At 44.1% G+C, this 11,053-nt stretch overlaps 1 protein-coding gene across 1 annotated transcript; it reads left to right on the top strand.

Moving 5' to 3' along the window:
• Positions 1–1,886: 1,886 nt before the first annotated feature.
• LOC119332400 (sucrose:sucrose 1-fructosyltransferase-like) lies at positions 1,887–5,421 on the top strand. Its single transcript, XM_037605580.1, has 4 exons — positions 1,887–2,248; positions 2,392–2,400; positions 3,009–3,868; positions 4,363–5,421. Exons 1-4 carry the CDS (start codon positions 1,957–1,959, stop codon positions 5,062–5,064), a joined length of 1,863 nt encoding a protein of 620 aa, XP_037461477.1. The 5' UTR covers positions 1,887–1,956; the 3' UTR covers positions 5,065–5,421.
• The last annotated feature ends 5,632 nt before the right edge of the window (positions 5,422–11,053 follow it).

Raw genomic sequence — 11,053 nt, 5'->3', positions numbered from 1 at the left:
GGGGAGGGGTAAAAGTTTACCGACTTTTGAGAAGAATGGGCTTTGTTCTCGGGACCTCTCCATAATTTTTAGAAGGTTCGCAAATTTTAGGGTAAGGGTTGATGGGTATGACTCCCTAAAATTATAAAGTTTTTACGGAATTAGGTGATTTTAAGGGAAGTTCTAGAGATGTTCTTAGCTTGTGTTTTCTTAGTGAAAGGGCTGTGAAGGAGACCTATACGCCCTTATTGCTGTTGTGATCAACTTTTGTTCGTTTTTCCTCTTGCTGCTAGCGATGTTAGTATTTGGTGCAATGCTTGCGTTTGCATTTTTAGGGTATGATATGTGTAAGTTAATTTGTTCATTCTGGTTGCTTATTTTCGATTTGTATTCTACATATTTATGGTCAGATTCATGCATTTTCTTGATTTGTATTTTACACATATAGTTGTTTTATTCAACAATACACATGTGAAATGTCTCTCAGACTGGATGTGATATATCTATGTGTTTCTTATGGGCAGATGAGATTAAAACTAGTCGATCGAGTGCATGTTTATGTGCACAATTTGTATGCCATCATTACTTGCATCAAATTTGTGGCAAAATTTCCTTATATGTCAGTCTTTTGGTGTGAAATAGATGGAAAAGGCCACACCTTTGAGATAGAACATAGTCAGTCTCACCAATCAACTCGAACATTAGCGTGGTAAATGTGGGCATTAGCTACAACATGATCATTTATAGCTAATAAATCAACCTTCAATGAGATCTGTACCGTTAAACATCATGTAATCAGTCCTCTTGGCTCTTTAGGGGCATTTCAGCCATTTACTGTCGTGGCCACAATTCACATCCCTAGTTGCCGAATGGCTTTACAACTTTCTTACAGCACACATCACACAACTGGTAGCTAGTCAGACACAGCCTTAGCCTTCTGTTGATGAAGGTTAATTTTGGCTACACGGGGATGGTGTTGGACATACAGTTTTACAAAGGTGACACGCCAAAATCCTTTACGCGACTGTGTTAGCTTTACAGCTTTCTCGCAACGCATAACCCATAGCTATTCCTTGTCGGCTACTTTCCCACAGTTGTTGTCTAGTAAATTACAGCCGAACCTAATGTAGTCTTGGCATCCGTCAATGAAGGCTAGTTTTGGCTACACGAGGATAGTGTTGGACATACGTTTTTACAAACGTGACACGCCAAAATCCTTTACACAACTGTGTTGGCTTTACAGCTTTCTCGCAACGCATATCCCATAACTATTTTTGTCGGCTACTTTCCGACAACTGTTTTGTGGTGAATTACAACCGAACCTAACACAGTCTTGGCCGTCCATCGATGAAGGGTAGTTTTGGCTACGCAAGGATAGTGTTGAACATCCGTTTTTACAAACTCGACGCGCCAAAATCCTTGACGTGACTATGTTGGCTCTACAGCTTTCTCGCAACGCAGAACCCAGAACTATTTTTGTCGGCTACTTCCCCATAGCTGTTTCCTGGTGAATTACAGCCGAACCTAACACAGTCTTGGCCGTCCATCCATGAAGGGTAGTTTTGGCTACACGAGGATAGTGTTGAACATACGGTTTTACAAACGCGACACGCCAAAACACCTGACATGACTGTGTTGGCTCTACAGCTTTCTCGCAACACAGAACCCATAACTATTTTTCGTCGGCTACTTTTCGACAGCTTATTTATGGTAAATTACAGTCGGGCCTAAGACAGTGTTGGCTCCGTTGATGAAGGGTAGTGTTGGCTACACTGGCATCGACCTGTATCGTGTTTGGACCAGGTTAGTGGCATCATGTGACACGCCAAAACCTCAGTGAAAACCCCACGGTGACTGCTCCCAGCTTACAGCCGTCCATCTACCTATAAATGGCGCTAGCTCGCCGGCTCCAGAACCCACACCCATCCAGCACCCACAATCTACCAAACTCTCTTGGAGTTCACGAGCGGCGCTGCGATGGGGTCACACGGCAAGCCACCGCTACCGTACGCGTACAAGCCACTGCCCTCCGGCGCCGCCGTGGACGCCGACGGTGAGCGGACCGGCTGGACGAGGTGGCGCGTGTGCGCCACCGTGCTGACGGCCTCGGCCATGGTGGTGGTGGTGGTCGGCGCCACGCTCCTGGCAGGGTTCAGGGTGGACCAGGCCGTCGACGAGGAGGCCGCGGCCGGGTTCCCGTGGAGCAACGAGATGCTGCAGTGGCAGCGCAGTGGCTACCATTTCCAGACGGCCAAGAACTACATGAGCGGTACGTTATTATTAGTTGCTCCATCCCTCCGTCCATTTATTTTTCTCTGCCGTGGTCTGATGGAGAGACTGACGTCCCTGCCTTTGCTCTCTGTTTGCCGGCGGACGGCGACGGCGGCGGTCTTCTCCGGCGGCATCATGCAGATCCCAACGGTTAGTACTCTGCGCACTAACTAATTATGTCTTTTGTGGGGGGGAAAGACGGGATCTCTCTCTAGGCATAATCAAAATTGCTTAACTCACACCAAATTTGGAGGAAATTTTTCGCAGCAAAACAGGGGAAAACAGAGTTTCCATAGTGAGTTCACAGGGGCGTAGATTGGATACATTGTGAGTAGAAGAAGTGACGTGCCTAGTGTGGCCCCCCTTCCCAAAATGCAAAGCGTATAAGTTTTGTCCGTACTTAAGCTTCTCATGTTATTATGTTTATATAAAATCTAAGATACCAATCAGTATTAGTGTGTCCATTGTGAAATATCTTGCAGTAAACTTGCTAGCATGCATACTTTTTAGATGTACACGCTTTATATTTTATTAGTAAGGTGGGAGTAAGACACACAATGAAGCTCGAGAGTGATGTGTCATACCCCAACCACTAGGAAAATAACAAGGTGAAAAATATATCTGACCAATACAGACACTCTCGAGGCGCCATCCAAGAGTCTAGGTGCAAACATAAAAAATAATTAAGCAAGTGTGGGGTGAAACTGGGCGAGAGAATTAGTTTGGCCAATCTGATCTGATTAACTAAACCGTTGCAGGTCTTATGTACTACAATGGATGGTACCACATGTTCTTCCAGTACAACCCGGTGGGCACCGATTGGGACGACGGCATGGAGTGGGGCCATGCCGTGTCTCGGAACCTTGTCACGTGGCGCACCCTCCCTATTGCCATGGTGGCTGACCAGTGGTACGACATCCTGGGGGTCCTTTCGGGCTCTATGACGGTGCTACCAAATGGCACGGTCATCATGATCTACACGGGGGCCACCAACGCCTCTGCCGTTGAGGTGCAGTGCATCGCCACCCCCGCCGACCCCAACGACCCCTTCCTCCGCCGCTGGACCAAGCACCCCGCCAACCCCGTCATCTGGTCGCCGCCGGGGATCGGCACCAAGGATTTTCGAGACCCGATGACTGCTTGGTACGATGAATCTGATGACACATGGCGCACCCTCCTTGGGTCCAAGGATGACCACGACGGTCACCACGATGGGATCGCCATGATGTACAAGACCAAGGACTTCCTTAACTACGAGCTCATCCCGGGTATCTTGCATCGAGTCCAGCGCACCGGCGAGTGGGAGTGCATTGACTTCTACCCTGTCGGCCACAGAAGCAACGACAACTCATCGGAGATGTTGCACGTGTTGAAGGCGAGCATGGACGACGAACGGCACGACTACTACTCGCTAGGCACGTACGACTCGGCAGCAAACACGTGGACGCCGATCGACCCGGAGCTCGACTTGGGGATCGGGCTGAGATACGACTGGGGTAAGTTTTATGCGTCCACCTCGTTCTATGATCCGGCAAAGAAGCGGCGCGTGCTGATGGGGTACGTCGGCGAGGTCGACTCCAAGCGGGCTGATGTCGTGAAGGGATGGGCCTCGATTCAGGTATGTATCTATCTATACTTGTTCATTATGCATGTTAGGATAGATCTATGCGTTGGCTCTCTTGGGGATTGAAATGCTGTTGTTGCTGTATCATATCATATACAACATATACATCTGCTTAAAATGCTGATGCACGCAGGCCGGTTGGCTAGAAAAGATGGACCAACACGTAGGCAGGCAGAAACATGCGTGTGAATCACTTTGTTACCCATATATGTCCAGCTGACCAAACCGCAAGATGAATTTCAGTAGTTTCTGAAGTTCTTTATTATGCCAATCGGTCAATACCATTTTTGTTTGTGCGGCCGTTTCTTCTGTGGAAATCAGATTTCATTACTACTATATAATTTAATAAAAACTAGTTCTGCGTATGCCTTTATTTTGTTTGAAGTTCTTTTTTTTTTGAGAGTAATTTTGTTTGAAGTTGTCAATGTCAGTATGTAGTGTACTTGAGCTTATAACTAACTGATTAATGGTGTTTGACATGCGTGCAGTCAGTTCCAAGGACAATTGCTCTCGACGAGAAGACCCGGACGAACCTCCTCCTCTGGCCCGTGGAGGAGATTGAGACCCTCCGCCTCAACGCCACCGAACTTAGCGACGTCACCCTTAACACCGGCTCCGTCATCCATATCCCGCTCCGCCAAGGCACTCAGCTCGACATCGAGGCAACTTTCCACCTTGATGCTTCTGCCGTCGCTGCCCTCAATGAGGCCGATGTGGGCTACAACTGCAGCAGCAGCGGCGGTGCTGTTAACCGCGGCGCGCTAGGCCCCTTCGGCCTCCTCGTCCTCGCTGCTGGTGACCGCCGTGGCGAGCAAACGGCGGTGTATTTCTACGTGTCTAGGGGGCTCGACGGAGGCCTCCATACCAGCTTCTGCCAAGACGAGTTGCGGTCGTCACGGGCCAAGGATGTGACGAAGCGGGTGATTGGGAGCACGGTGCCGGTGCTCGACGGCGAGGCTTTCTCGATGAGGGTGCTCGTGGACCACTCCATCGTGCAGGGCTTCGCGATGGGCGGGAGGACCACGATGACGTCGCGGGTGTACCCGATGGAGGCCTATCAGGAGGCAAAAGTGTACTTGTTCAACAATGCGACCGGTGCCAGCGTCATGGCGGAAAGGCTCGTCGTGCACGAGATGGACTCAGCACACAACCAGCTCTCCAATATGGACGATCACTCGTATGTTCAATGAAGCTCTTGCATCTCATCAGTAATAAGCTACATTGGATCAAAGACGCGCACCAAGGAAGGCCAAGACATATGTAAATGATTCCGCACAGCCTCGCTTGCAGAATTGAAACATCTATCCTTGGGTCATGTTCTGCATTGATGTCACTGTGAACTACAGTATATTACTTTGTTGGGCGTAGAATCGATATAGTTTGGGTGGGTGGAATTTTGTTTGTTTACATAGTGAACTGGTGTGGTCTGCGTAATAAGCTTATGTGTTTGTTTACAAAATGAACTATTGTTGTTTGGGAGAGTGGACCCGTGTTTCTTTATATAGTGAATGGTTGTTATTTGCATAGTGGATTTCTATTTTCGTTTATACAGTGAGCTGTTGTAGTTTTGCATGGGAGGACTCCTTGTTTACATAGTGACTTTTATTGCTCTGGTTTTATGACTCCTTGTGTGTGTGTGCACGCGCGCGCTCAAACAAGTCCTATTTTTTCTTTTCTTGGTGAGGATATTTAACAAAGCTTACCCATTGTTTTATTTTGTTTATTTCGTATGCATGGAGACATTGTTTCATTTTATGTGCGATCGATGTGACTAGAATGATTGCCGATCTTCGTCATACGTAAGTAACTGTATGCTATTGTGGAGATTTGAAGAGGTTTGGTTCTCTATAGATTAGGTACTTCGCTGGTTGAATTTCTCGATGTTCTTCATGGTCAACAAGAGCTATGGTGGCACAACAATGAGCTATGGTGGAAAAATAAGGACAAGTTTCATCCCACCATGCTTGGAATTTCGAGGTCTATTGTCTTGGTTGTTTTCACCGATAATTCAATTTGGAACCTGAGCTCAGATGCACCTGGAGAACAATAAAAAAAATAGAGAAGAAATAAAAAACAATAAGAATTGTAGTACAAGATGCTCATATGTGTGAACTCCGTGCAAATTTTTGTGAAGTTTGGACACTCGAGGAGCTCCTGGCAGAAAAATATAAAATCGCATGTAAACAGTGTGATTTTTAGAAGTTTCTTAGACGCCCGGAATTTGTCTTTTTTACCACGAGCTCCTTGAATGTCTAAATTTCACCAAATTCTGCACTGAGTTCACACGTACAAGCATCTTGCACCACAAAATAAATTGTATTTTTTAAGAAAATCTAATTTATTTGATTTTACTGTTCATTCCCGGGCTCATCTAAGCCCGGGTTCCGGAACGCCGCCCCCTTCTTTTCACCCCTTTTAAGGGTCGTTCCCATTGAGAGCTCCTCGTCAGCCCTAAAGCACCAAAAGGCATTTGTATGTGACAGCCCATGTAAAGCTTGGTCCGTTCGATAGACTCACCCTGTTTTTTTCTCTTTCGGACGCTGCTCGCTTTTTTTTCTTTTCTATCATTGTAGAGAAAGGTTCAACACAAAAACAATTACAAGCTATGTATACATTCAAAAAAGTTCACAAGTGTGAAAAAAACTTTATAAACATGAAACAAATTAACGAGTTAAAAAATGATCAATTCTAAAAAAGAAAATTGAATTTGAAAAAAGTTCATGAATTAAAAAAGTTAATAAATTACAAGAATGTGCACAATTATATTAAAAATCATATATTCAAAAAAGTACGTAGTTTTGGAAAATCTACGGATTTGAAAAAGCTCGTGTATTTGAAAAAATTTGCGAATTTGCAAAATATAAATTTGAATAAAAATAAGAAACAAATAAAAATTGAGAGTAAAAATGAAACTACAATAAAAATAATAAATAAATAGCCTCTTTTAAAAAAGAAAAATTAGAAAGAAAAAACCCTGCATGGAACATCGAAGGGGACCTTTTAGAATGTCTCAAAACCAGTCATGCAGATAGACCCATATGACTATCCAAATAAAGTTAGCAAAGGACGTGGGTGCCAACTACCGATAACATTGTAATTGGCACTATAAGCGTTGAATAGGAAGTTCGGCTTATATTTCCCTTGCTTCGATTACCCTTATTATCTAAAATCATTAGTTAAGTGGTACCCATTGCAAAGGTCGCTCACACCTCCTATAGTGGTGACAAGAGAGCGCACTGCATGTTCGAAACTTGTCACAACCTAGAGGTTTTATGCTCTTTCGTAGATTTGTTATTTCAAAACATTTTATTTCTTCGACCGTGCGTTCAAATCATGAATTGTTTTCACCATTGTGTTTCTCTCGTCGAGATCTTCAAAATTAGATCCCATATTATGTTTGGGCGAACTTTAGTAAAAAATAAAAAATGGTAACAAAAAAGGGGAACCCCAAAAAAATCAGGAATCTGAAAAAACCATAAACAGGGAAAAAAGGAAAACAGGTAGGAAAACTACGCTTGACAAGGAAGCATGGTTTATGCTTCACAGGGAAGCAAATTTTATGATTCAGTTTTTTGGGTAGCATAGTTTGTGCTTCACGGCGTGCACAGCTTTGCTTTCCAGTTTTTGGGAAGCACAATTTGTTCTTCACGCGGTGCACCACACTGTGCATTTTATGTTGTCAGGAAGCACAGTTTATGTCTCACGTGAAAGCACAGCTGGACTTCACGGTGGACCGTAATTGTGCTTTTAACTTTTTGGGAAGCACGGTTTATGCTTCACGCGATGCATGACTATGCTTTTCAACTTTTGGGATGCACGGTTTGCGTTTCGTGCAGTGCGTAATATTTCTTTTCACTTTTTGAAGAAGCACAAATTGTGCTTCATGCAAAAGCATAACTATACTTTTCACTTTTCGGGAAGCAAAATTTTGCTTTCGCACGGTGTGTTTCATGCGGATAGATAAATAAATAAAAATTCAATTCGGATCCGAGCTCAGGCCGGAGAACAGTAAAATAAAAAAAAATAAAAAAAGATTTGTAGTACAAGATGCTAATATGTGTGAACTCAGTGCAAATATGGGCTGGCCACTTGTCTGCATGGTGGAGGAAGGGGGTGCGCGGACGCTCGCTCACGCGTGACCTACACGCTGAAGAGGAGAACCCCTTTGAAGGGTCTTCCCACTGAGAGCTCCTCGTCAGCACTATAGAACCAAAATGAGCTTCTATGGGCCAGCCCATGTAAAGCTTGCTCTGTTCGAGGCACTCGCCCTGTTCTTTTTATCGTCCGCTCCATTGAAAAGTCACTCACTTTTTTCCTTTCAAAAATATTTTAAAACATGCAATATTCTTTCAATTTTTAGGAAGCAAGTTTGTGTTTCATGCAGTGCACAACCGTGCTTTCACTTATTGAAGAAGCACAATTTATGCTTCATGTGGAAGCACAATAGTGCTTCACGCGATGCACAGTTGTTCTTTTCACTTTTCGGGGAGCACTACTTTTGCTTTTACACGGTGAGATTCATGCGGGGAAAATGAAAAAAAAAATCAAGAAAAGTCTAGGAAAATCCACACAAAATCCGAACAAAAAAACAGAAAAAACTAAATAAATAACACGTGCAAGAACCAGCTCCCGCATTTGCGCCCAGCGCACTACACGTGGCGACGGCTGGGTGCACCCCAAGGCGGACCTCATGCGGTGTTGTTGTGAAGGCCACACAGAGGATACCCACTGGTTAGGGTCCCCTTATTATCCATCGGCATCCCTTATTCTCATTCTTATCTCATGGGTTTTGTCTTTTATCTGGGCTGTAAGGACAACAAGCCCATCCAAGTATTCCTGTGGGTCACTGAGAATGACAGCACCAAATGAGGAAAACCCTATTTGACGCATTGTGCATAGGCGCTGAAAGATACAGGGCAGCGCGTACATGGGCCCACCCAATGCTTGTCTTGGTATTTCTGAGTGAGCTCTGGTTTACTTGGGTTTTCTTTTTCAAGTTTATTTATTTTTTCTTTTTATATTTTTTTCTAAGATGTCTACAACAATTTCAAATTTTGTTTGGAAATTTTATAAAATGTTTGCATTTTCAAAAATGTTTGGGATTATCAAAATTATGTGGAAATGAAAAATATCACTGTTTCAAAAAATGTTCGGGATTTAAAAAATGCACTTTTCAAAAGAAAGTTTGAAATTCTTGAAAAATCAGTAAAAACTAAAAAAGGCAGCATTTTAAATTTTGTTTTGAACTTCCAATTTTTTTGGTAATCAGAAACATTTTTGCCTTTCAAAAATATTATTGAGATCTCCAAACTTTGTTCAAAATTTTCAAATTTCATTGGAATATTTTAAAAAAGATACAATTGTGCTTTTCAATTTTCAGGAAGCAATTTTGTGTTTCACGCAATGCACAATCGTGACTTTTCAAAGAAGCATAGTTTGTGGTTCACGCGATGCACAATTATGCTTTTTACTTTTCGGGAAGCACAACTTTTGCTTTTTACATGGTGAGCTTCATGGGGAAACAAAGAAAATCAAGAGAAATCTAGGAGAATCCATGCAAAATCCGAAGCTGAAAAAACAGAAAAAACTAAAAGAACATGTGCAAGAACAAAAAAGAGCTCCCGCGGTTTCACCCAGCGTGCTACACATTGTTGGGGAACGTAGTAATTTCAAAAAAATTCCTACGCACACGCAAGATCATGGTGATGCATAGCAACGAGAGGGGAGAGTGTTGTCTACGTACCCTCGTAGACCGTAAGCGGAAGCATTTTATCAACGCGTTTGATGTAGTCGCACGTCTTCACGATCCGACCGATCCAAGTACCGAACGCACGGCACCTCCGAGTTCTGCACAAGTTTAGCTCGATGACGTCCTCGCCTTTCTCAATCCAGTAAGAGGGGCGAAGTAGTAGATGAGTTCCGGCAGCACGACGGAGTGGTGATGGTGTTGGTGAAGAACAACTCCGCAGGGCTTCGTCTAAGCACTACGAAAACTATGACGGAGGATAAACTAGACGGGACGGGGTTGCCGGCACACGGCTTGGTGTTTCTTGATGCGTCTTGGGTGCTAGCCCTACCACTCTATTTATATGTTGAGCCTTGGGGTCGAAACTTGGAGCAAAAACCTCCACAAAGTCGGTTTCACCCGAAAGGCAAGAGTCCTTCTCGGACTCCAGGGCCAGACGCCAGGGTTCCTGGTGTCTGCACCCAGACGCCAGGGACCCTGGCGTCTGGCCTCTGGACTCCGCAAAACTTCCTTTTGCACTTTCCAAAAACCTCATGGGCTTTCCTCTTTGGCCTAGATAAAGTGTTCTCGTGCCCAAACATTTCGGGAAACATCCGGAACCCCTTTCGATGGATTCCGGAACCTTTCTGGAGATCAAACACTACTATCCACATATCAATCTTTACTTTCGGACCATTCTGAAGTTCCTCATCATATCCGTGATCTCATCCAAAACTCCGAACAACATTCGGTCACCAACATACATAACTCATACTACTATATCGTCAACGAATGTTAAGCGTGCGGACCCTACGGGTTCGAGAAATATGTAGACATGACCGAGACACCTCTCTGGTCAATAACCAATAGCGGGACCTGGATGCCCATATTGGCTCCTACATATTCTACGAAGATCTTTATCGGTCAGACTACATAACAACATACGTTATTCCCTTTGTCATCGGTATGTTACTTGCCCGAGATTCGATCGTCGGTATCTCAATACCTAGTTCAATCTCGTTACCGGCAAGTCTCTTTACTCGTTCCGTAATACATCATCCTGCAACTAACTCATTAGTTGCAATGCTTGCAAGGCTTATAGTGATGTGCATTATCGACTGGGCCCAGAGATACCTCTTCAACAATCAGAGTGACAAATCCTAATCTCGAAATACGCCAACCCAACAAGTACCTTTGGAGACACCTGTAGAGCACCTTTATAATCACCCAGTTACGTTGTGACGTTTGGTAGCACACAAAGTGTTCCTTCGGTAAACGGGAGTTGCATAATCTCATAGTCATAGGAACATGTATAAGTCATGAAGAAAGCAATAGCAAAATACTAAACGATAGAGCGCTAAGCTAACAGAATGGGTCAAGTCGATCACATCATTCTCCTAATGAAGTGATCCCGTTAATCAAATGACAACTCAGGTCAATGGCTAGGAAACATA

This window comes from Triticum dicoccoides, chromosome 7A (assembly GCF_002162155.2).
Source record: "Triticum dicoccoides isolate Atlit2015 ecotype Zavitan chromosome 7A, WEW_v2.0, whole genome shotgun sequence".
Classification (NCBI taxonomy): Eukaryota; Viridiplantae; Streptophyta; class Magnoliopsida; order Poales; family Poaceae; genus Triticum; species Triticum dicoccoides.
Note: the sequence above shows the minus strand (reverse complement) of the source record. Positions and strands in the feature narration are given on the sequence as shown.